The sequence below is a fragment of the Capra hircus genome, chromosome 14, assembly GCF_001704415.2.
Source record: "Capra hircus breed San Clemente chromosome 14, ASM170441v1, whole genome shotgun sequence".
Classification (NCBI taxonomy): Eukaryota; Metazoa; Chordata; class Mammalia; order Artiodactyla; family Bovidae; genus Capra; species Capra hircus.
In genome coordinates this window covers 92,999,361-93,026,435 of record NC_030821.1, presented here as the reverse complement: position 1 = coordinate 93,026,435, position 27,075 = coordinate 92,999,361, and the positions used below count along the sequence as shown (strand labels likewise).

The 27,075-nt window shown below is 36.5% G+C and overlaps 1 protein-coding gene across 11 annotated transcripts in view; it reads right to left on the bottom strand.

Moving 5' to 3' along the window:
• The window catches only part of RIMS1 (regulating synaptic membrane exocytosis 1), a 599,631-nt gene that overhangs the window by 329,560 nt on the left and 242,996 nt on the right, over positions 1-27,075 (bottom strand). For all 11 annotated transcript variants that reach the window (XM_018058836.1, XM_018058838.1, XM_018058839.1 and 8 more), the window contains exons 3-4: positions 19,142-19,355; positions 16,902-16,913 (exon numbers count right to left, since the gene is read on the bottom strand). In XM_018058836.1, the coding sequence (XP_017914325.1) occupies positions 16,902-16,913; positions 19,142-19,355 (226 nt within the window). The remainder of the gene's footprint in view (positions 1-16,901; positions 16,914-19,141; positions 19,356-27,075) is intronic.

The window sequence follows — 27,075 nt, the reverse complement described above, 5'->3', positions numbered from 1 at the left end:
TGGAAAAACCATAGCCTTGATTAGACAGACCTTTGTTGGCAAAGCAATGTCTCTACTTTTTAATACACTGTCTAAGTCGGTTATAACTTTTCTTCCAAGGAGCAAGTGTCTTTTAATTCCATGGCTACAGTCATTATCTGCAGTGATTTTGGAGCCCCAAAGTATAAAGTCTGTCACTGTTTCCATTGTTTCCTCATCTATTTCCCATGAAGTGATGGGACCAAATGTCATGATCTTCGTTTTCTGAATGTTGAGTTTTAAGCCAACTTTTTCACTCTCCTCTTTCACTTTCATCAAGAGGCTTTTTAATTCTTCTTCACTTTCTGCCATAAGGGTGGTGTCATCTGCATATCTGAGGTTATTGATGTTTTTCCCGGCAATCTTGATTCCACCTTGTGCTTCATCCAGCCTGGCATTTAGCATGATGTACTCTGCATAGAAGTTAAATAAGCAGGGTGACAGTGTACAGCTTTGATGCACTCCTTTCCCAATTTGGAACCAGTTTGTTGTTTCATGTCCAGTTAACTGTTGCTTCCTAACCTGCATGCAGATTTCTCAAGAGGCAGGTAAAGTGGTCTGGTATTCCCATCTCTTTAAGAATTTTCCACAGTTTATTGTGATCCACACAGCCAAAGTATTGGAGGGAAGGAAATCTGGATCCTGAACGATGCTGAGGATTTACCAAAGGAAAGGGGCTTGGATGCTCGAGTCTGAGAGGCATATAGCAGTGAGGGGAACCCAGAAATCTGCCCCAAATTCCCTGCATCAAGGCTTCCTCCCACAGCATCCTGCTCCTCTCCTCCCCCAAACTGACAGATAGGGCTATGAGAAAATGAAAACTTTCTTCTTCACCTAAAGCTACAATTTAGAAAAGGGATCAAACTCAAATTTTAAGGATGAACCAAAAGGTGAAATTTTCATTTGAGAGAAATGGGAATTTTGTGAGGAATCACAGCAAATGTTTCCATAAATAACAATCACATTATATACTAGATGAATTGGAGGAAAACTGACATTAAAAAGGAAATGCATAATTCATATTATTAAGGAGTTTTGAGAAAATATTTGTTCCATGGAAACAAGACAATCTGATATAAAAAAATTTGCTTTTGGATAATCCAAAATTCACATGAAGGGATAATTATATAAAAAGAGCTTTGAGATTCTGAGAACTATTAGCAATGAAAAGTAATGAAGATGATGCAAAACAATATGAAGAGATGGGTGCAGGAAATCTAATATACACATGAAAGAAAGTGGGGCAATTCAGTCAGCTGAAGAACAATGACCAAGGAAGTAGTTAGTGTGTGCAGCTGAAGAAAAACACATGCAATACGATCAGAAACACACACAAGCAAATGGGCAACATCAATAAGACAGAGACAACCGACCATGTCTTTGTACCTTTTTCTTTTATATTGATTATAAACCAAGTTTTATGACATCATTAAAATTGTTTTCCATTTTAAAGAATAATTTTAAAATAGAAATACAATTGTGTTCATTATATAACTTCTTAATTTATTTTACACAATCCCTGATTATCTTTAATCTATGTCTTGCAATTCACCTTAATATCCCAACTTTACCTTTTTTATGAAAAACTGAAAATAAATCAAATTGAGAAAAAAAGTGAGTCAGACATCAGGTAAAATGAGAAGTTCCTCCTTGTACTTAATCTACAAGAAAGGCAGGGAGATAGTCTTTCATTCTTTCATTTTCAAGAGAATAGAGAACTCAAATAAAAACACGGAGAACATACTATTCTGGAAAACATAAAGAAAAGCCTGAATTGCATGACAATGTTGGTATGTTTCCTGAAATAGTTCTGGGATAATGGTGAAGCTGTGATCCAGAAGGATGGTGAATTAAAGACTGAGCTGGGCTGACACCAGCAAACGCTAAGGCTGCTGTGGATTCTCTGATATAAACTGCACATGAATTAGGCCTGTGATCTAGGGCTGGCAAAAGACATACCAGGTAAACATTAGTTTCTAGGAAGGATTTGCTGCACCTACTGATACTAATATTTCAAAGACATAGAAAATGTCAGAGTTGGAGAGAAATTATTTCTTATCTCATTGAATTCATATTTTTCTAACAAATATGAATAGGATACCTAGTGTGTGTCAAGCAGTGTCTACATCATTGAGCATTCAAAAGAGTATTTAATATTTCCTTGCCTACAAGAAACATAAATCAAAGTGGAGTATATTACACTTTAGACGTATAAAAAGTGCAGAACAAGCTAACTGCCTGAGACCCTTGTGGGGAGTGCTTTACACGGCAAGATTATTTTAGCACAGAAAGAACCTAAGCAAAGATATCACAGTACAAAAGAGCAAGATACATTCAGAGAAATTAATGTTATTATTAATAGGTGACATGATGGGTGAATCTTCTCTACAAAACCCAAAATAAATGGTTTATGTATCTAATAACCATTTAGGCATCTCTAATAATTTTAAATGTTAAGAACTAAAATGTATAGATATAAGAAGAATATATAGATGTAAGAAGATATAGTCTTATCATACAAATAAAGTAATTGTGTTGGTGCTGTAGTTCAGTGGCTTAGTTCTGTCTGACTCTGTGGACCCATGGACTGCATCTCAACAGACTCCTCTGTCCTCCACTATCTCCCAGGGTTTGCTCTAATTCATGTCTATTGAATTGGTGGTGCTGCGTAACCATATCATCCTCTGTTGCCCTCTTCTGCCCCTGTCCTCAGTCTTCCCCTGCTTTAGGGTCTTTTCCAGTGAGTCAGCTCTTCACATCAGGTGGAGCTTCAGCTTCAGTATGAGTCCTTCCAATGAATATTCATGGTTGATTCCTTTAGAACTGACTGGCTTGATCTCCATGCAGTTCAAGGGGCTCTCAAGAATCTTCTCCATCACAATTTGAAAGCAGCAGTTTTTCAGCACTCAGGCTTCTTTATGGTCCAGTTCTTACATACATTCATGACTATTGAAAACCCATTTGTTGGTGTCTCTGATACACAGTCTTATTGTTGTTCAGTCACTCAGTCATGGCCAACTCTTTGCAACCCCATGAACTGCAGCACACCAGGCTTCCCTGGCCTTCACTGTCTCCCAGGGTTTGCTCAAACTTATGTCCATTGAGTCAGTGATGCCACCCAGCCATCTAGTCTCCTGTCGTTCCCTTCTCCTCCTGCCCTCAGTCTTTCCCAGCATAGGGTCTTTTCAAAACGATGAGTCTGTTCTTCACATCAGGTGGCTGAAGTATTGGAGCTTCAGCTTTAGCATCAATCCTTCTTCCAATGAATATTCAGGGTTTATTTCCTTTAGGATTGACTGGCTTGATTTCCTTGCTATCCAAGGGATTCTCAAGAGTCTTCTCTAGCATCACAGTTCAAAGGAATCAGTTCTTTGGTGCTCAGCCTTTGATATTGCCCAACTCTCACATGTGTACATGACTACTGGAAAAACCATAGCTTTGACTAGATGGACCTTGGTCGGCCAAATAATGTCTCTTCTTTTTAATAGGCAATCTAGGTTTGTCATAACTTTTCTTCCAAGAAGCCATAGTCTTTTAATTTTATGGCTACAGTCACCATCTGCAGTGATTTTGGAACCCCAAAAAGTAGTTTATCATGGTTTCCATTGTTTCCCCATTTATTTGCCATGAAGTGATGGGACTGGATGCCATGATCTTCGTTTTTTGAATGTTGATCTTTAAGCCAGCTTTTTCTCTCTCCTCTTTCACCTTTGTCAAGAGGCTCTTTAATTCCTCTTCAGTTTCTGCCATTAGGGTGCTGTCATCTGCACATCTGAGGTTATTAACATTTCTCGTGGCAATCTTTATTTCAGCTGTACTTAATTCAGCCCAGCATTTTGCATGATGTACTCTGCATATAAGTTAAATAACAGTCTTGTTGTTTTCCTTTCCCAATTTTGAACCAGTGTGTTGTTCCATGTCTGTGCATAACTGTTGCCTCTTGACCTGCATACAGGTTTCTCAGGAGGCAGGTAAGGCAGTCTGGTATTGCTGCCCCTTAAGAATTTTCCACAGTTGTGATCCACACAGTCAAAGGCTTTAATCTATTTAAGAAATCAGAAGTTTCTCTGGAGTTCCCTTGATTTTTCCATGATCCAATGAATGTTGGTTATTTGATCTCTGGTTCCTCTGCCTTTTATAAACCCAGCTTGTACTTCTCAAAGTTCTGTTCATGTAATATTGAAGCCTAGCTTGAAGGATTTTGAGCATTACCTTTCTAGCCTGTGAAATGGGTGCAGTTGTGCAGCAGTTGGAACATTCTTTGGCATTGTCCTTCTCTGGAATTGGAGTGAAAAGTAACCTATACCATTCTTGTGGCCATTGCTGAGTTTTTCAAATTTGCTTACATATTAACAGCAGCACTTTAACAGCATCATTTTTAGGATTTTAAATAGCCTATCTGAAATTCCATTATCTCCACTAGCTTTGTTTGTCGTACTGCTTCCTAAGGCTCACTTGACTTCACATTCAGGGATATTCGGCTCTAGATGAATGACCATATTATCGTGATTATCCAGGTCATTAAGACCTTTTTTTTTTTTTTTTTTTTTGGTACAGTTCTTCTGTGTTAGTCTGGCCACTTTTTCTTAATCTCCTCTGCTTTGTAAATCCTTAGAGTTTCTGTCCTTTATTGTGCCCATCCTTGCACATCCTTGTTCTTTTGATATTTCCAGTTTCCTTAAAGAGATCTCTAGTCTTTCCCATTCTGTTGCTTTCCTCTATTTTTTACATTGTTCATTTGAAGAAGGGCTCCTTATATCTCTTTGCTATTCTTTGGAACTCTGCATTCAGTTGGGTATATCTTTCCCTTTCTCCCTTGCCTTTCACTTCTCTTCACCTCAGCTATTTGTAAAGCTTCCTTGGACAACCACTTTGCATTCTTTCTTTCTTTTTTCTTAGGGATGATTTTTTTCACTGCCTCCTGTACAATGTTATGTACAGAATGATCTCAGTTTGTTTCCAAGGAAAACCATTCAACATCACAGTAATCCAAGTCTATACCCCAACCACTAATGCTGAAGCAGCTGAAGTTGAACAGTTCTATGAAGATCTGCAGGACCTTTTAGAATTAACACACACACACACACACACACACACACACACACACACACACAAATGTCCTTTTCATCAGGGTGAGGTCCACAGTTCTTCAGGCACTCTGCCTACAAGATCTAATCCCTTGAATCTATTTGTCATCTCTATCGTATAATCATAAGGGATTTGATTTAGTTCATACCTGAATAGCCTAGTGGTTTTCCCTACTTTCTTCAATTTTAGCCTCAATTTGGCGATAAGGAGCTCGTAATCTGAGTCACAGTAAGGTCCAGGTCTTGTTTTTGCTGATTGTATAGAGCTTTTCCATCTTTGGCTGCAAAGAACATAATCAACCTGATTTCATTTTTGGCCATCTGGTGATGTTTATGTATACAGTTGTCTCTTGTGTTGCTAAAGAGGGTGTTTGCTATGGCCAGTGCATTCTCTTGGCAAAACTCTATTAGCCTTTTCCCTGTTTTATTTTGTACTCCAAATCCAAACTTGCTTGTTACTCCAAGTGTCTCATTACTTTCTACTTTTCCATTCCAGTCCCCCTGATGAAAAGGACATTTTGTGTGTGTGTGCGTGTGCGTGTGTGTGTGTGTGTTGGTTCTAGAAGGTCTTGCAGGTCTTCATAGAACTGTTCAACTTCAGCTTCTTCAGCATTTGTGGCTGGGGTATAGACTTGGATTACTGTGATGTTGAATGGTTTTCCTTGGAAACAAACAGATCATTCTGTCATTTTTGAGGTTGCACCCAAATACTGCATTTCTGATTCTTTTGTTAATGATGAGGGTACTCCATTTCTTCTAATGAATTCTTGCCCACGTAGTAGATATAATGGTCATCTGAACTAAATTCTCCCATTCTTAACCCTTTTAGTTCACTGATTCCTAAGATGTTGATGTTCAGTCTTGCCATCTCCTGTTTTGTCACGTCCAATTTACCTTGTTTCATGGATCTAAATTTCCTATGCAACGTTTTTCTTTACAGCATTGTACTTTACTTTCAGCACCATACACTTCCACAGCTGAGCATTGTTTCTGCTTTGACCCAGCCTCTTCATTCTTTCTTGAGATATTAGTAAGTGCCCTCTGCTCTGGCAACCCACTCCAGTATTCTTGCCTGGAAAGTACCATGGACAGAGGAGCCAGTTGGGCTACACACAGTCCATGGGGTCACAAAGAGTTGGACATGACTGAGAGACTAACACATATTCTTCCCCAGTATCATATTGGACACTTTCTAACCTGAGGGCTCATCTGTTGTCATACCTTTTTGCCTTTTCATATGGTGGATAGTGTTCTCTTTGCAAGAATACTGGAGTTGTTAGCCATTTCCTCCTTCAAAGGACCACGTTTGTCATAACTCTTCAATATGACCCATCCATCTTGGGTGGCCCAACATGGCGTGGCTCATAGCTTCCTGAGTTACACAAGCCCCATTCTTCATGACAAGGCAAGAATACTATAGAGAGCCGCCATTTCCTTCTCCAGGCATCTTCCCTATCCAAGGATTAAACCCGCTTCTCTTGCGTCTCTTACATTGGTAGGCAAGTCGTTTGCCATTGTGCCACCTGGGAAGCCCAAACTATACTATAAAGTAATTGTAATCAGAAATAAAAATTTGGGGCTTCTCTGGTGTCTCAGATGGTAAAGAATTTACCTGCAATGTAGGCAACTCTGGTGTGATCCCTGGGTTGGAAAGATCTCCTAGAGAAGGGAATGCAACTTTAACCACATCTAGAAGTAAACAACAACAAGCAAAACATGGAGAACATTAAAAAATGCAAATAAAGAAGAAACTTTTGTGATCTTCTATTCCAACCCCCAACCTGAGTATTGACTTACTGCCCCCAAGTACCCCATTTCCCTGAGATGATCACATCTGGTACATGTACGTAACTGCACACTCTACTCAGCTGCTGGCATGCTTGGGCTTCTGTTAAAAAGTACAGACCATTTTCAAATTCTCTAGACATAAATGAAGAGTTCAGTGGTGTAGTATTTTTCTCATGGAAGATGAGCCTTCTATTTTACCATATTCTTTGCTACAACAATATTTTAGTAGTCAATAAAAATAATTGAGTTTTATGAGAATCAAAGTTTTGGCAACACAAGTATTTGTCATGTTTTTCCTCCATTATGAAACAATTCAAATGGAATTTTGGAAACAAAATATTTGCTATTGAAGTTGATGTAAGAAACATATCTAGTACATGTATATATATATATATATAGCAACAAAATAAATTACTCAAAAATACATTTGTTAAATGATGCGGTAAAGAAATATATGAAAACAATGACTTCTTAAGATTTAGGTGTATGACTTTAATTATGACTACAAGATTTAGAACTTATTAAAAACATTTAAGTGTATGCAATGTTAATAAATTTAGAACATATTTTATAAACTTTTAAAGATCTCTCCAAAACAGCTTTAATAAATATAATATGTGAAAGTTTATATTGCATGTTTATTTGGTTTTTTTTTCATTTTTTTAAAAATTTATTTATTTTAAATGAAACAAAGATTAATATTTTAATGATAAAAGGTACAATTCACTATAATTATATATTTTTTGTTTTTCTTTATATTTCTTTTGATTTTTGCTTTATATGTGTTTGTTTCTTTGTTGATAAGGTGTCTTTGTGAATTGCATGTTTATTTTGGACAGACTTTGGATAAGTATGGTGCTTTTACTCGTTTAAATAAAATGTTAACATGAAAAAAAGAAAATAACATAGAATATGGGGAGTAGTCCTAGTTTATTAAACTTGTGGCTTTAAAACAAATAAGCACAGATATTGGGGCACTAAAAAGTTTGAGTAGGAATGTTTACAGAATTATCCAATACTTGTTATCATGTACACTAAGAGGAAGATTTTGAGAATCTTATTTTCCTTAATGTGGTATCCCATTAATATTTTTATGCATCAAAACAATACATGCACACTCACAATTTTAATCTGGATTTATGAAATAATAAGCTCACAGAAATAATTTTACATGAATTAAACAAAAAGAATGTATCTTGGCCTGTATCCCCATCAAAATTGTATTTGTTGAATCAATTAGTAGTTAATTCTAAAAGGACAAAATTATATATAAAAACCTCATGTGAGAAAGCATAAACTAATGAATGATAAAATGAAAAATGGATTAATAAGTGAATAGATGAGTTTTAACATAGAACCATCAAGAGTCACTTTGGAAGGCATTTCTAGAATCATAAAGTGAGGAACTTTATGATTTCATAAAGTAACCATTTTAAATCAAAAGTAACCATTTAAAATCCCTAGAAACTGTCCGAAGGGCATATAACAAATGGAGAAAGTTTTATTCAAGAAGCTCTACTTAAAATACATCAGAACAATGAGGAAGGGTCTGTGGCATCTGAGCTACAACCCACTCCCTTCCTTCCCCTCCAAGCTCAGGAAGATGGAAGTTCCACCTGAGTGGGTGCACTACCTCCAGCCCTGGTCAAGCATTACAGCATCTTCCCTAGCAGGTAAGGCCACCAGTGCTCCTTATCCCCACCTCCAGCTCCGTGATGCAGAATCTCTCCTCCAGGAAAAGGCTGTTTACTGGTCAAAGGCTCCCTTCCCCCATCCATCTCCCAGTTGTAGGGTTAAAACTCTACCTCTGTTGTGCAGGCCAAGACTGTGGGACCCCAAACATCCTTATCTCAGCTGCTTCATGGGGCAGAGGTTCCACATGAGGCAAAGTACATCAAGCCTACCAGGAATTAGTGACCTCATCCAGTGCCACACTCAAGGAGCAGGAATATCTGCCAGAGAGAAGCAGGCTGCTGTCCCTAACCCTAGCTCCAGAACAGTGACATGGAGTTCTGACTAGGAGAAGAGGCAGGTCATACACAGGAAGAAGGAGCTCTGTATTTTTCTCTAAGAGAATGGATTTTATCTGGAATAGAGGTTGGGAACATTCAAGCAGAGCAGCACAGTCAAAAGCAATGCAGGTTTTGGTGCTGAGCTGTAAGGAGAAGGCCGGCAGCTCTATGATAACAAGGGAAACAAAAGGCAAGCAAGAAGCTGAGCAGAAAGAACCATGGAGACACAAAGGAGCCCAGAAATGGAACATGTTTTAAAGACTGGCTCCAATTTGAGCAGAATAGTTAAAATCTTAACTTGGAGACCAAGAAAAGAGAATGAAGGTTAAAGACAGCCTGGTTAAAAACACCAGCATCTCTGATGGGAAGGCAAGACTGATGCGTACATGGTAAAGTTTTGCCCATGAGTAGAAACATCAGAGGCTGCACACTGCAGGGGACATAGGCTTCACTGAAATAATATAGCCAACTTAAGAAACAAATAAAGAAGCAAGCAAGCAAGCAAGCCCTGGGAGTGAGGACAGGGATCAGCATCCAGATCTGCTACAATATACTATCTAAAATGGCCAATATTCAACTATAAATTATGAGGCATCCAAAGAAACAGAAATAAGACTAACCTTCTTCAGAGAAGGCCCAGGTATGTTGAACATACCTGACAAAGACATTTACAAAAACTGTTGCAAATATGTTCAAAGAGCTAAAGTGACCATGCTCAAAGAACAAAAGAAGTTAGGAAAACAGCATGTCATCTAATAGAGAAGATAATGATATATAACTTATTAAAGAAATAAAATGATTCAAAATGAAAAAAAATCACTAGAGAGAATCAATATTCAGTTTTAAACTGGCAGAATAAAGAATTTATGAATATAAAGATAAATAGTGATAATGAAACCTGGTGAAAACGAGGATGAAAATGAAGAAAAATGAACAAAACCTTGAAAAAATGTGGGACTATCAGCCACATGAATATATGTGTAATAGGAGCTGCCATAATGAGGACAGAGAGAAAGAGATCCTTTCCAAACACAAAGCATTAAAAGCTGAACCTCCCCAGATTTAATGGAAAACATCAATCTGTACATCTAAGAAGCTCAATGAACCCAGCTAGGAACAATGCAAAGAGATCCATTATCCAGATACATACACATCACAATAAACACTGAAAACAAAAGGAAGAGAGAAATTCTTGAAAATAACAAGAGAAAATACACTCATCTTACACACACACACACACACACACACACACACACACACACACACACACACGGGCTTTTAGTAAGATTAACAGTTGACTTCTCATTGGAGACAGTGGCGGTCAGAGGCAGTGGGATGGTATATTTGAAGTGCTAAAAGAAGGAAAAAGAAACTGTTAACCAAGAATTCTACATTCAGCAAACTATTTTTCCAAAAATGAAGATGAAATATATTCCTGGGTAAACAAAACCTGACAAATTCATTGCCAGGAAACTCACTTTTAAGAAATACTAAAAGAAAGTCTTTAGGGTAGATAGAAACATGAATTCACATAAAAGAGAACTCTGGTAAAGATAATTATAGGGGTAATTATAAAAGCATAATTTCATATTTCTTCATTATCTTGAATTATTTAAAAATAGTATAAAACAGTATTAATATACTAACATTGTTAAGCCTATAACATAAACAAATCAGATAGATTTGGCAATAACAGAACAAAGGAGATGGATGGAAGCAAGTATGAATTGGAGTTGGGAAATGACACCAGATGGTATCTTGAATCCCCAGGAAGAAATGAAGAGAACCAAAAATAGAAAATAAGAACATTATATAATAGATCCTATAAATATATACTTGCTCTCATTTCCTCTCTTGGCTTTATTAAAAGGCAAAACCATATAAAGTGTTAGTTACAACAATGTATTATTAGATTTGTAAAATATATACACATAAAATATATAAAAATAATAGCACAAAAAAGGGAAAAAGGTGAATAGAGCTATGTAGAATTAACATTTATGGGATCTCCTGGGCAGTCCAGTGATTAAGACCTCGCCTTTCAATGCAAAAGGTGTGGGTTTGATCCCTGGTGGGTTAACTAAGATTTCACACGCCTGGAGGCTAGAAAATAAAAAACCATAAAACAGAAGAAATATTGTAACAAATTTAAATAAATACTTTAAAACAGGTCCATATTAAAAAAAAATCTTGAAAAGCATATCTTTCACTTGAATTAAGGTAGTGTAAAGCTAAAGTAGATTCTGTCAAGATGGATGTGTAGATATATGCAGCAAGCCATCACATTTAATACCTTTGACTTGCACATTGCATACCAATTATATTCCAATAAAGCTAGAAAAAAAAGTTGCAAACTGGAAAATCTAGAGTCACTAAGAAAATACATCATAAATATAGTTAAAAATCACTGAAATATTTAAAGCATGCCTCGCGTATGCCCATTCAATGCAAAAGAAAGTAGTAAAGGAGAAACAGAGGAATCAAAAAACATAAAAAAACACAAAATATAAGCCGGAGAGAAAATATGGTCATATCAGTAATAATGTTAAATATGAATGCATTAAAATCTAGTCAAAAGGCAGAGATTGTTAGAGTAAACTAAAAAAAAAAACCCCAAACCTAAGTACATGTTGTTTGTATGAGACACACTTTAGATTCAAAGATAAATGTATGATTAAATTTTAACAAATACAAGTGGCTATACCATGCAAACAGCAAAGATAACCGAGCTGGAGTAACTGTACTAATACCAGATAAAATAGGCTTTGTTTGCAGCTTAAAATATATTCCCCACTAGCAGCAGCAATGACAGGGAGTCTGTCTCCTACTGAAATTGGCTGGAGGCAGGCCACAGGGAGGTATGGAAAGCTGGGGGGTGGATGACAAAAAGTCTGGTTGTTAGTTAGTCTCTGTGGGTCTGTTTGCATACCGCTGCAAGCTCACATCACTCAAAAAAGCATCTTGCACATGCTGAAAAAAAGAATGATTTTTCAATATAGTATTGTAAAGTAAAATAAATAAATAAATAAAATAAAAGTTCCCCCTGACAACAGGAATAAAATAAATAAATAAATAAAATAAAATCTGGGCTTAAGCATCTGTGTTAATTTTGAGTCTGTGGCTGAGTGGAAAAACAGAAGCTGCTAGTTCTCACTGCGTGTTTAAAAACCAGTCTTTTCAATTGGTAATAAAGTCTCTAACTTTGTGTGCATCCTAGGGATAGATGGTCTAAGCAGACAGATGTTAGATTCCAAGTTATCCTAAATGCAACAGAGCTCCTGTTCTGATTGGTTTATGTAGATTAATAAGTAGTTGTGTAATTGTAACATAAGAGACATAAAGAATCACTAAAGAAAGAAACCAAACGTCTAATACTTTGAATATGGAAGCTTAAAAAAAAATTCATTCTCAAGAAATTGCTAACTTAGAAATATTTTTATTTTGTAAGATACAAAGCGAATTCTTGGAAATATCAAATTAGTTTGATAATTTTGGTCTAAAAATAGCTTTGTGAAAAGTGCAACGGGATATAACATCACTTCACATGCAACATGATGGCTAGAGTGAAAATAAAGCCAGCTAGTAACAAGTGTTGATGAGAATGTGGGGAATTGGAACCCATAAACACAGCTATGCAGCTGCTTGGGAAAACGATCCGTTATTCAAACTGTTAAACATAGGGCTATCATGAAATCCAGTAATTCCACTCCTAGGTAAATGAGAAACAGATCTGACAGCTTAGGCTCACAGAATACCAGAGAGTTTGCCATGGGTTAGTCCGCCTTTGTGCAAGTTCTGACTTCCATAGCCCCTTTCCTGAAACTAAAGGGTTTTCGCTGCATTCTAAGATGCATCTGTATTGAACATTTGTTGTGAAATTGTGATTTCTGGAAAGAGATTGTTTAAACACTTTAAAAATGGTTTGTGGAGTGGGGGCAAAACCAGGATTATAAACTTCCTAATTATTAAATATTAGCAAGCATTTCCAAGATAGTAAGGCTAAATTCAAGAGATTAAAATTTTGAAGAACAGTGTAGCAAATTCTTAAAACAGATTTGGAATAAAAACTTTCTGAATTATCGAATAAAATTTTTACAACTTGATGTTTTACCCCTCTCGCTGGGACAAGCAGGTTTCCCTTGCGACTCAGTGGTAAAGAATCCACATGCCAATTCAGAAGGTTTCCTGAGTTGGGAAGATCCCCTGGAGAAGGAAATGGGAACCCACTCCAGTGTTCTTGCCTGGGAACTCCATGTATAGAGAGGAGCCTGGCAGGTTATAGTCCATGAGGTCACAAAGAGTCAGACTCAACTTAGCGACTAAACAACAACAACTGGGACAAGCACCTTAACAAATCTAATCAATTGAATTGCTTAGTGAATGTCCTCCTCTCAATGTACCCTGACATTTCCTTACTGATATGTTTACGTGTATTTATAAACTTCTCCACTTAGGCCCATACTATCTTTCTGGGCAGAATCTCTAAGAGAACACTCTTACAGAGAAAACCATCACAAAAGCATGTAGTACAAAAAAGTGAATAGAGAGAGAAAGAGGGAACATGAAAGTGGGTCCAGGAATACTCTTAAGTCTTTTTTTTTCAAGAGTGAATGTGGAAAATTGTGACTAGACTCATCATATCATGGACTAAATATGGATAATTCTGAGGGTTCTTTTCATAAGAATAAATAATGTAATCATGCCAATAATTTTTAAAAATGGATATACTTCTACTGAATTGCTTTTCTTTATCTAACCCTAGTGAGAGCAAATACAAAACAAGTTTGGCATTTAAAATAGAGTGTATGAGAGCAGTTTTTTATGATGTCAAGGGTCAATTATTCCACAGATAACACCTTAGGATGAGACCAATTCCAAACTCAGTTGGTGCTATCCCATTCCACCCAACCCTTACATCTTATGAATTGTTTTCTATAAAAACATACTTACTTAATCAGCATATCATTTAGCATAACTATATAAATAAACACCAATGAAAATATATGAGGAGCCAGTTTACAAAAGCATGACTTTGTAAACACTGCCCCTCATTAATTATTATCTTGATAGGAAAAGAGATTTTATTTGTTTTTACACCACATATAAAATGTAGATATGTTTAGCTTTCACATTTAAATAAAATAGCAAAGAAAATGGTCATGTTCTATTTTCTGAATATTGCTTACATTTATTACAAAATACTCAACTTATAATACATGACACTTCTTTTGTATGAAAATAAAGATGAAATAGAAAACTAGCATGGTAGTTAATTTTTAGTTGCTTTATTTGATGGTCAATCAGCCTCACCAAAAAGGAAATACTGATGAAAATTTATGGAAAACCCAAAAGGAATTGAACTTAGAGGACTCAGTTCAGTAGAGTTAGTAAAGGCAATTGTTAATGTACCAAAGGAGTTATCTACATTCAACACTCTGCCATCAAACAGAGGATAAAACAAAGACAAAAACAATTTAAACAGGTTGTGGGGAAGTCTTCAGAACCCCTATGTATTCAGACTTTGGAGAGGCCTTTTGATGAAGTAAAAACTACCATTTTATCTCTGAAAGTGTGCACTTTAAAATAATATAAATAAACATTATAAAAATAATATAAATAATATAAAATAATCTCATTATAAACTATTATGGGTCAATTGCAAAGTGACTATATATGATAAGCCATTTTCTTTTTAAGCAAGTATACAATCTCCCAAGTTACTAGAGCTGATTTAGACTAACAGGAAAATTTTAAAATAAAACACTGCCAGGCTGTAAAAAAAATAGAATCATGAATATTTTTCACTGGACTCAATAAAGATGTATTTATATCTTAGCTCACCTTAGGTCTTCATGTCATATATAGTAGTATTTTAGTCACATGGCTCATCAATTTAACAACCCATGTAGACCTCATTATCATTGCATTGATTAAGATGGAGATTGACTTTAGAGAGGTTTTATTCATCCTATTACTCTTTGCTTTCCTCTTATACCAACAGCCTCCTCCTCCCGCTACACACACGTTTGCAAATTATAATTTCTCCATTAAAAATAAAAGATGCCAGAGGAATAGAGAAAAAAAAAAAACAGCAAGCACTTTGCTTAATACTCAGCTATTCAACACAAAGACAAAATCTGGTTTCAGTTTCCTTGGACTAGAAAGCAATTCATTGAACAAACTCAATCAGCTACGAAAGATTTTAATGAAATTATGACCAACTACTTAAACATAAATGGTAGGTTTAAGATATATACATTCTAATCAGAGTGAAGAAAATAATTTAAAGCTATTGTATTTTATAGGTCTTTTAATCTTGTTATTAGCCTGAGAACCACAAAATCCACCTGAAGTCTTCTTACAGAGTCAGTAATCATAATAAGCACATACAGGACAATCAACCTGGCCAGCTCAACTGGAGTGGCTAAAGTTTTATCACCAGTTCTGCATGACACCAGCATTATTTATGTACTTAACTTTTATTTTTTAAAGGATTTAAAAATTATCTACACTTCAAATTCAGACTTGTCCAAAGCAATAACATTCATGAAACCAAAAGTGTGAAAATATAATTACACTTTTCTAATGTGATACACTACTGGTGTCCTCCACTTTTCAAAAGTTCACTTCTTTCCACTTTACTTTCATGAAAGATCTGTACTTGTACCTGTTTTGACTAAATGAAGGAAATCCAAAAAGGATTTTTACTTTTACAAAAAAAAGGTGAGATGCGAAAACAGCATTCTGTGTTTGTTTTAGAGTGAGCTGTAATAGAGGCAGTGCTCAGCCACAGCAGAGAGAGTGGGACCACCAGGCTCCTTTCCCAGACCCGCCAGCATCTCAGCATCTGGCCACCATACTCTGACCTATGTCTCTGGGCATCTGTGCTTTATCTCATTTATTTTGTGCATCTGTTAGCAAGATGTGTCCAGAGGTAATTGTTTTTTCCTTTTATATGCCATTTGGACTTGCAAAAGTTTTCATAGAAGCACTCTACTTTCAGATAGCATGGGAAACCTGTGTTGCATTAAAATAACAACCCCTAAAATGATCTCACATACCACCCATGTTACAAGCAAATACACTGAAAATAATTAAACTGCATGATTTTCAACCTAATTTTTTTCATAGAAAAAAAACTGATAACATACACTAGCAACAAACTTAAAAACACAAATTAATGTTCAACTTAAAGTTACATTGACTACCTATGCACTATAGTATGTAATCTAAAATTTAAAACAGTTGAACAGGGTCAGCTGAGTTGATATATTGAACCTGAAATGGTCATTGCCTCAGTCTCATACTGGAAAATTAATGAGTTTGGGGGAATTGTAATTTACACCAAATTGAAGTGTATAGTATGTATACAAACGACAGGCTGATTGACGATTTCACTTATCTCCTGTCTTACTGAGTACAGCCTCTGTGCTTTCCAAGGTTGATAGAAATTACAGGTGACCTTTTACTCCCTGAGGGAGTGATTTCAATGAATGAGGGAAAAGAAAAGAGCAAAACTGTGGTTCAATATGACAACTCTACTACTTGTGTTCTAGAGAAATATCATTTTATTCTGAGCTCTTGATCTTAATTGGATCCTTCCTCTCTCCTAAATTAATGCATTTCATTTCTTCTACCAGAAAGTTTCAAATCATCTGTCTATGCATCTAAAGAGTGTTGAGAAAGGTAGAGCTCATTAGGCATTATTGTTCCTAAAGGCAAATAGATCATCCTCAGAACTCAGGGAGCTAAGAGAACAAATGAGTTTCATGATGGTTTAATTATATTAAAATATCACTATTTCCATGACTATTACCCAGTCTTTGCCTATTAATATAAAACTCTGTAATGCTCCTAGATGTTCATTTATTTTTCCACGAGAACTGGGAGTGAGCTCTTCCTAGCATTTGATTTCTTTTTGAAAGTGAAACATTCTCTTAATGAAATTCACAACATTGTAATAACAAGTGATAGAAAAGAAATCATGGATTCTAACCACTTTGTCCTCCTTTGGGAAAGCATCCAAGGAAGCGGAGGGAAGGGAGAGAGAAAAGAAGAGAAAAATAAAAATAAGGCACATATTAATAATCAGATTTTAAGAAAACAATCATATGGTACTTTAAAGTATAAAAATACAGGTACTTTGAAAAGTATATGTTTGTTCTTACCAAAAAATAGTCACTATTCAATCTTTCATTCCAAATGCACATATGCTCATCTTGCTATATGGTAGATAAAAAAGTTGGACACTACAATTTCAGAATTTTTTTAGAACTTGGATTATTAAATCTACATTTAAAACATTCTTTAGAAAGAAAAAAATTGCTACCATATTCGGCTTACCTATTATTGAAAAGATTATATTAAAATGCATAAACTTTGAATGAATAATTGTATCAAATTGTCCTTAAAATATTTATAGTTATGAATCAGAAAAATGTAAGAAAGGGAAGTATTTGTAATAAATAAAAAGAAAATAGAAATATACTATTTTAGCCATAAATTATCTCACAAGGTTGGTTTATTTGCAATATCCATTTCAACATTTACAATGTCATAGGAAAAAGCAACTGTACACAATTTTTGTCATTTGCCCAAGATTAAAAATTGTAAGTTGTGCTTTCTTTTATTTTTTTTAATTTTAAATTTTCCCAAGATTGAATGGGTATAGTAAAGATAGATGAACTTCATTAGGCCTGGGTGTCCATTTGAAAGCATAAGTACCCCTTAGCGCAATCTCCTTTAAACACATCTTCTGTTTAAAACATGAGTTTGACTCTGTTACTGGCTTGCTTCAAACTTACAATGTGAATTTAAAAGCATCCAATTCTATGCACACTCAGTCAGAATTAATACTTAACCCCTTTGCACTGTTCAGGGCCAACACTTTTCAGGGTGCTGCATGAATTGTTAAATATTTTGAATATTATTTGTGAGATTTTATTCCAAAATAGTGTTTTCAAGAACTAAAGTAGGGAAACTTAACAAATAGACCCTGTGCACTTTTTATGTGCCAAACCAGATCTCAATCCAAGGTTGCTCTAGAAAGTCTGTAAGGTAGCATATGAAGATTAACTAAAACACACAAGTTTTAAGAGGGGAAAAATTCTATGTGGTCAAAAGAATGGAACCTAAAGAAAAATCAAATGTGCATAGATTGCTGCTGCTGCTGCTGCTAAGTCGCTTCAGTCGTGTCCGACTCTGTGCGACCCCATAGACGGCAGCTCACCAGGCTCCCTCGTCCCTGGGATTCTCCAGGCCAGAACACTGGAGTGGGTTGCCATTTCCTTCTCCAATGCATGAAAGTGAAAAGTTAAAGTGAAGTTGTTCAGTCATCCGACTCATAGCCCAAGAGGCTCCTCCGTCCATGGGATTTTCCAGGAAAGAGTACTGGAGTGGGGTGCCACTGCCTTCTCCGGTGCATAGATTAGAACCGTTTTAATTCTCATAACAGCCATATATAGTAATTGTTACCATGCCATTTCAAATATAAAGAAGTTGTTTTCAGAGAAGTTAAAGCTACAAAGATAATAGTAGGCTCATCTTAAGTATAATAATGCATCTATTTTACTGAATGTCTTAATTCCCCTGAGAGAAATTTTAGAATACCCTACTTACAACTCAAATATACTACTAAAATACAATATTGAGTGGTAACTTCACTTTAATTCTAACTGTGATTTTTCCAAATTAGGGAGACATAAGTGCAAGACTCCATGAAATTAAAATTTAAAAAACCAAACAGTATTTTGACACACTGTTTATATATCCAAATAATTTTCATGAGATAAACTTAGTACTAAATTTCTTAGACTTGATAGTAAATGAAGTGATTCTCACAAAGGCTAATGATCACTTCATAAACAATTATATTGGATTAAATTAATGCCACACAAACTCTATTGATTTTATCTACATTCAATCTGAAACATGTTGCAGAAACTAAAGGTAGGTTGTTAGGTTTTGTTGCTTTGTGCAAGAACTGGCCACAACAACTTTCAAGAGTTTCATAATTCCTGACACTAAATATAAATTTCCGACCTTCTTCAGAAAACAAATCTGTTCCCATAAGTAACCTGTCGGTTTTGAGTAGCAATCATTCGTTGAGGTGCATACAATCAAAGAGCATCTTTTATGAATTTTTTGCATCACTCATCCCCTGCGCTGGCTAGGCGCGGGTGGGGCGCATCCACCTGCGCTCAGGGATGCTGGATGCTCGCGGCCACGGGTACTCACGTTGTTGGACCGCAGAGACACGCGGCCCCCACAGCGCGCGCAGAACTTGGTGCGGCAGTAGGAGCACAGGTGGCCACAGCCATCCGCGAACTTGGTCTTGTGGCAAATCCCGCAGGTTGGAGCATCGTCCTTGTGCTCTCCCTGGTAGCGCCGCGCTTCCTCCCCTATTTTCCTCACTTGTTCTTTATAGCTTTCAAATTGTTGATGCAATCTCCTAGACAAAAGAGAAAATGGGCACAAAGTAGATGAAGGAGCTGAGAAAAAAAACACTTTTTCCTAGCAGAGGAGATATTTAGTTACTTGAACTAAAGCAAAACATAAAGCCACTTTCCTCAATAACAGGCTTCCCCAGTGGCTCAGCTGGTAAAGAATCCTCCTGTAATGCGGGAGACATGGGTTCGCTCCCAGGGTTGGGAAGATCCCCTGGAGAAGGGAAAGGCTACCCACTCCAGTATTCTGGGCTGGAGAATTCCATGGGCTGTATAGTCCATGGGGTTACAAAGAGTTGGACACAACTGAACAACTTTTACTTTCCATTTCCCTTCTAACCATACTATCAGAGGTAAGAAAAGTATTAGCTTGTATTTATCCCTTCAAGTGTTGCCTACTATTAATAGCATTGAACCCATATGTAAGTTGACTCTAAATAATCACTATTTTCCCCAGCAGTGGAATTCCTGTATCCACTCATTGCCTCTGCTTCTTTGACAGGCAGTTTTCAAAGTATTTTACTGGGACTCAACACTTAACAAGTATGTGTGTGTACAACTGAGGCAAATTTATACAATGTTCTTAGACCAGCTCTACAGAATTTGCTTTGATATTTTGTCTTACTCTCTTTGAAGTCTAATAGTGATTTGTTTTGTTCTTGTTTAGTTGCTAAGTTGTGTCTGACTCTTTTGTAACCTATGGACTTTGGCCCACCAGCTCCTCTGTCCTTGAGATTTCCCAGGCAATAATAGTGTAGTGGGTTGCCTTTTCCTTCTTTAGGGGATTTTCACCACCCAGGAATCAAACCTGTGTCTCTGCATTCTTTACCAGTGAGCCACCTGGGAAGTCCCAAATACTGATAACTATTTGTTAAGAAGTTTGTCACAGTAAATTGAATTCATGAAGCATAATGCATGCTTGGGAGTTGACTATTTTAAACTACATGGCTAAGCAAGCTGTCTTCACTTCCATTCCTGGAGACTTTTGTTTGGCATCAAACATTTCACACAGTACATAGAGTATAACATTTATCTATCTATCTGCTGCTGCTGCTAAGTCACTTCAGTCGTGTCCGACTCTGTGCTACCTCATAGACGGCAGTCCATCAGGCTCCCCCGTCCCTGGGATTCTCCAGGCAAGAACACTGGAGTGGGTTGCCATTTCCTTCTCTAAAGTATGAAAGTGAAAAGTGAAAGTGAAGTCGCTCACTCATGTCTGACTCTTAGCGACCCCATGGACTGCAGACTACCAGGCTCCTCCGTCCATGGGAATTTCCAGGCAAGAGTACTGGAGTGCGGTGCCATTGCCTTCTTCAATCTATCTATCTATCTATAAATTTTAGATGAATACATATTTAGTATATAATTACTAGTATATAATATATATGTTTAATATATATGGGCTTCCCTGGTGGCTCAGAGGTTAAAGCGTCTGCCTCCAATGTGGGAGACCCGGGTTCTATCCCTGGGTTGGGAAGAACCCCTGGAGAAGGAAATGGTAACCCACTCCAGTATTCTTGCCTGGAGAATCTCATGGATGGAGCCTGGTAGGCTATACCCCATGGGGCCGCAAAGAGTCGGACACGACTGAGTGACTTCACTTTCACTTTAATATATATTAATATATAATAGTTGAGCTTGCTTAGATCTGCTACATCACCTTACAAGTTCTGAACCATACCTTGAAAATATTCAGATTTTCACATGTCCCAGTTTTCCTGGCTCTCTCCCATCTTTTACGTATGAGGATCCCTCTTCCTCTTTATTGATAACTACTGAAAGTGGGACAACTAAATTTGTTGAGGCCAAGCATTTCCCCAAGACGAAGAATGTTCACCCTTAATGTGACTGAGGCTCCATAGGCTTCCCATCATTCCAAACTCCTCTCTCTCAGACTACTACAAACAGAAACAGGGCAGGGTGACATCCTGCAAATCCCCAGAGGAAGGTGCCTTTGTTCAGTAAATGAGAACTGAGAGTGTTTCCCAGGCCTAGCAGTCATTGTCTCTTATACCAGAAGAGAAACTCACGGGAAATGTCTAAGCAGATGCTTCTGTGTATCTAAGCTTCTTTCTGGACGTGAGTTCTCCATGATCAGAGAAAACACATGCCGTTGTTGATTAATGCAGTTTGTGTGATGCTACACTTCTATAATAACTGTCGGGGGTCTGGGACTCCCTGGAAACTGAATCAAGTTAAGTCTCAGCACTATATTGGTTGAAATACTAGGATTTTATTATATTTTCCTTTTAACGTCAACAACTTTTAAGCAAAACTTTAATGATTAAAAATTCTGAAATCCCTTTCCTGCTTTGCCAGTTGACATTTTTTTCTACTTAATTTCCATAATTAAACACAGTTGCACTAGCACATAAAGTAGTTTCGAATCTGAAACTTTCCGAGTTTAGAAGCCAGCAAATTTCAGCTCAGAGAAGGACACTATGATATTTGGTTTAATGAATATAAGAATATCTGATCAATATACTGAAGAGCAATCTGACCCATTCTAAAATGCGAAGCAGACAAAGAGTGAATGCGTAAATATTTACTGTGAGAACCACCAAATCGTAAATATATATAATGCAAAGGAAAAAGCTAGGCTAGGGAAAAGCTTCTCTATGAATGTATGGTACAGAATATGATTTAGTTTCGGTGTTGGCAAATTTTATGGTCTAAGGCCAGTTTGTAAATATTTTAAGATTTTGTGAGCCAGGAAGTTTCTGTTGAAAGTACTCAGTTCTACCGTTGTAGCAGGAGAGTGGCACACACAATATGTAAATAGTGAGCATGGCTGTGTTTCAATTAAACTTTTTTAAAAAACATGGTAACCCAGATTTAGCCAGGGCACCAGGTTGTCAACTTCTGACTTAGTGCCTGATTTATACTACAGCACAAAAGTTTGCAAATCAAAGGTTTTTTGACTTTTAAAATTTCAAACACAGACCCAAAATTGGTTAAGATGCTGGATTAAGAGGACGTGTCCTCATCTCCTCCCGAGAAAGCACCAAAATTGCAACTAGCTTTGAACACTTGTCGGCAGGAGAATGCTGCAACACACCAAAAATGATGCCCCACATCCAGAGAAAAAGAAGAAGCTGCAACAAGATGGTAGGAAGGGCACAAACACGATAAAACCCAATCCCATACCTGCCAGGTGGGTGACCGATAGACTGGAGAATAGTAACATAAACAGCTCTCTCACTGTTGTGAAGGTTCTAAGCGCTGCATCAGGCTCCCCAGCATGGAGATCCAGCACTGGGACTGGGAATCCCCCAGAAATCTGATTTTGAAGGCCAGAGGGATTTCACTTTCATGGGACTGGGGGAAACAGAGACTTGACTCTTGGAGGGCACAAACAAAATGTTGGATGGTCTCCTGCAGAGATGTGGGTCAACAGGGGCTTGCCACAGGGGCAGGGCATTGGCAGCAGCAGTGCTGGGAGGAGCCCTTTGGTGGGAAACCTCTTGGAAGCCACCACTGACCCATCATAGAGCCTGTATATTCCAGGGCTGGGTTGCCTCAGGCCAAACAACTAACAGGAAGACAGCACAGCCCCACCTGTCAGAAGACTATCAGATTAAAGTTTTACTGATCCCTGCCCATCAGAACAAGACCCAGTTCTTCCCATTGTCAGTCCATCCCATCAGGAAGCTTACACAAGCCTGCTAGCCTCATCCATCAGAGGGCAGACAGAAGATGCAAGAAGAACTACAATCGTGCAGCTTCCAGAATTAAAAGCACATCACAGAAAGTTAATCATAAGGAAAAGGCAGAAGATTATGTCCCAGGTGAAGGGACAAGATAAAACCCCAGATAAATAACTAAAGGAAGTGGAGATAGGAAATATTCTAGAAAAATAATTCAGAATAATGATAATGAAGATGATCCTGATCTCAGAAAATGAATGGAGACCATGCAAGAAATGTTTACCAAAGAGCTAGAAGAACTAAAGAACAAACAGAGATGAAGAACACACTAGAAGGAATCAATAGCAGGACACCTGGGGCAGAAGAACAGAAGTGGCCTGTAAGACAGAATGGTGGAAAATCACTGCTGCAAAACAGATTCTAAGAAAGAATGAAAAAAAAAAAAAAAAAAAGAGAGAGAGAGAGAGAAGAAGACAGCCTAAGAGATCTCTGGGACAACATTAAAAACACCAACATTCAAATTATACGGATCCCAGAAGGAGAAGAGAGAAAGAAAGGACCTGAGAAGATATTTGAAGAGATAATAGCTGAAAACGTCCCTAACATGGGAAAGGAAATAGTCAACAAAGTCCAGGAAGTGCAGAGAGTCCCAGGCAGGATAAACCCAAGGAGGAATACACAAGGACACACAGTAAGGAAACTGACAAAAATTAAAGACAATGATAAATATTAAAAGCAACAGGGGAAATATGACAAATAACATACAAGGGAACTTCCATAAGGTTATCAGTTATTTCCTCAAAAGGAACTCTGCAAGCCAGAAGGTCATGGCGTGATATGCTTAAAGTGATGAAAAGGAAGAACTTCCAACCAAAAGTACCCTACCCAGCAAGACTCATTCAGATTTCATGGAGAAATCCAAAACTTTACAGACAAACAAAGGTTAGAATTCAATATCACCAAACCAGCTTTACAACAAATGGTAAAAGAACTATTCTAGGCAGGAAATACAAGAGAAAGAAAAGACCTACAATTAATAAACACAAAACAGTTAAGAATCGTATATATCAGTAACCATAAGTATGAAGAAAGAAAGTGAAAGTGTTAGTCACTCAGTTGTGTCCAACTCTTTTTGATCCTATGGACTGTAGCCCAACCAGGCTCCTGGTTAGAATTCTCCAGCCAAGAATACTGGAATGGGTTGCCATTTCCTTCTCCAGGGGATCTTCTCCACCCAGGTATCCAACCTGGGTCAGGCAGACTCTTTAGCAACTGAGCCACCAGGGAAGCTTAAGTATAAATGGATTAAATATACCAACCAAAGACTTAGGCTGGCTGGGTGGATGAAAGCATGTGCAAGTATACACTTCCATTTGCCACATCGCTCTACTTAAGCACCCAAATTATATGCAATTATTTTCTATTGTTAGGTTAATCATGTTTACAGCATGGCTTGCACTTGTAAATATCTTCTTTTGGGGGGGTGGTCTAGCTATTGACTGTGAAAACTGATAAACATCTTTTACTATTGTGATTATGTAACTATTACTCATTTTATTGGCACTGTATCATGATTGGTCAATAGAAAATAATAGAATTCAATATAACTAAAACTACCATTTAATAGAAAAACATGTAATCAGTTTTTAAAACACAGATACACATTAGAAATATCTAGGGATTTTTTGAAAAATACAGATGTCCAGATTTTGTTTTGTTTTTCTCTGAAGTTCTAGATGTGATTCTAATGAGCAGCCATCTTTAAAAACAACTGTATTCTATGATGATATCTTACTTCAATTTAGTTTAACTTTTATTATTTCATATTCTGTGTTCCCATTTCATTTAGTTTATGTGCCCCAATTTGTCCATCTTTTTGTTGTTGTTCTTTCACAAGAAGTACAAGTATATTAAGCATTGTAGGAAAACTTGTCTGGGTATAGTATTTATAATATATATACTTTAGAAAACAAACTATTGCTTAGCCAAAAAATTCATGACATATTAGTTTTATATGTTGACTAAATATGAACAGAAAGCTAGATTTCTAATTTACACTCACTCAAAACACTGATATAGCTCCATTTATTCTGGCATCTAGTATTACTGCTAAAACTCTAGAAAGCTTATCATTTCAGTGATTTAAAAAATAATTTGAATGAGGTTTGAAACTTCTAATCAAATTCTGAGAAAGATATATTATGTTGTAAAAAAATAAAATAAATTAAAAATAAAAATAAACAGAAAATTGACATGAGATACAGTATTGTTAAATATAGTTTTTTTTCAGATTTCACAAAATTTTATCCTAGTGTCTGTTATTTGTTATCATACTTTACTCAAGATTTCAAGTTTTATTTGGCTGCACTGAGCAGCTTCAGCTGCATATAACAAATTCCGATGAAACATTTTTTCATTTTTATTCTGTTATATATATTTTTAATTTTCTTTGTTATGGCTTCTAAGGTACACCTATTATTTAATATTGGACATTTAATTTTCAAATACATGTTTTCTCAATTTTCTAACTTTATTGAGGCTTCTGATGGCTAAGTCAAAGATCTCTGTTGGTAAATATCACATCACGCTTTTCTTCAAATATATTTTTATATTGATATGTTGATTTCTAGCATAATTCCATAGCAATAAGAGAATAAACTCTATGATTTCAATACCTTTAGACTATGAATGTTTTGCAGCTTGTTTTATGTCCTCATATATATTCTAGTATCTCTTTTTTTATAGTCTATGGGGACTTGAATAAAATCTGTATTCTGCTGTTGTATGAAAATTGTATACATTTAATCATGTTGAATTGGTTCATGGTGCTTTTCATTTTTGTATATTCATTCTATTAATCTTTGAAAGTTTGATATTGAAACTCCAGCTGAAAATCTTACTTTACTTAAAAATAATTGTAATTCATAGTGGAACTATATGTAACCTTGTTCTGTATTTTCCAAGTCTCCTGTAAATTATGAAAATATGTGTTATCATACTTTCATAATTTTAAAAAATAAAATAAATATTTAAAATATAAGTAAATTAAAAAAAATTCAAACACAAAAGCCTTTTATCTGTCCTATTGGGTGCAATCAAAAATAGATCTGTTTCAAAGAAGCTTTGTAAAATATATTTGTGCAGAGCACTGACCACTGAAATGAAAACTCCTGTACTGCAATTTCACAGCATTTCCTTCAGTCCCTCAAAAACTACTTCATACTATTTCTTCCATATATTACTAGTGTTTCTGGACATGATACATGTCTTCTACCAAGTGGCAAATGGTTTATAAATGCACAGTTCAGTCAGATAGTAAAAGCATACATCTTACAAATGGAAATATCACATATACTTATATGTGTATATATATATATGTCATTTTGAGAAAAAAGTAAAACTCACAATTAATAAAGAAGTTTATACTGAAGGCTAAATATCCATCAAATACTACCACAAAATGCTAGAAATGCTGGATAAAATATTTAAAAGGATAACTTTATGCTTGAATTTATGTCTGAGCTTAGCAGATAAATGGAGATCCTTAAATGAGAAACAGGAAATAGGAGCAGTAATTCTGATACAATATAGCTCTGAAACCAATGACTTCCCTAGAAACAAAGACAGAGGCTCTGTGACCAAGAACTTCAGTTTTAACTTTTGTACATGTAACTGGAAATAGCCTAGATGGGTTATTAAGAAGCAAAGACATCACTTTGCTGACAAAGGTCCATATAGTCAAAGCTATGGTCTTTCCAGTAGTCACGTACAGAAGTGAGAGTTAGACCATAAAGAAGGTTGAGTGCCGATGACTTGATGGCTTTGAATTGCGGTGCTGGATAAGACTCCTAAGTGTCCCTTGGACTGCAAGGAGATCAAACCAGCCAATCCTAAAGGAAATCAACCTTGAATACTCATTGGAAGGGCTGATGCTGAAGCTCCAATATTTTGGCCACCTGATGTGAAAAGCCAGCTCATTGGAAAAGACCTTGATGCTGGGAAAGATAGAAGGCAAAAGGAGAAGAGGGTGGCAAAGAATAAGATGGTTTGATAGCATCACTGATTCAATGGACATGAT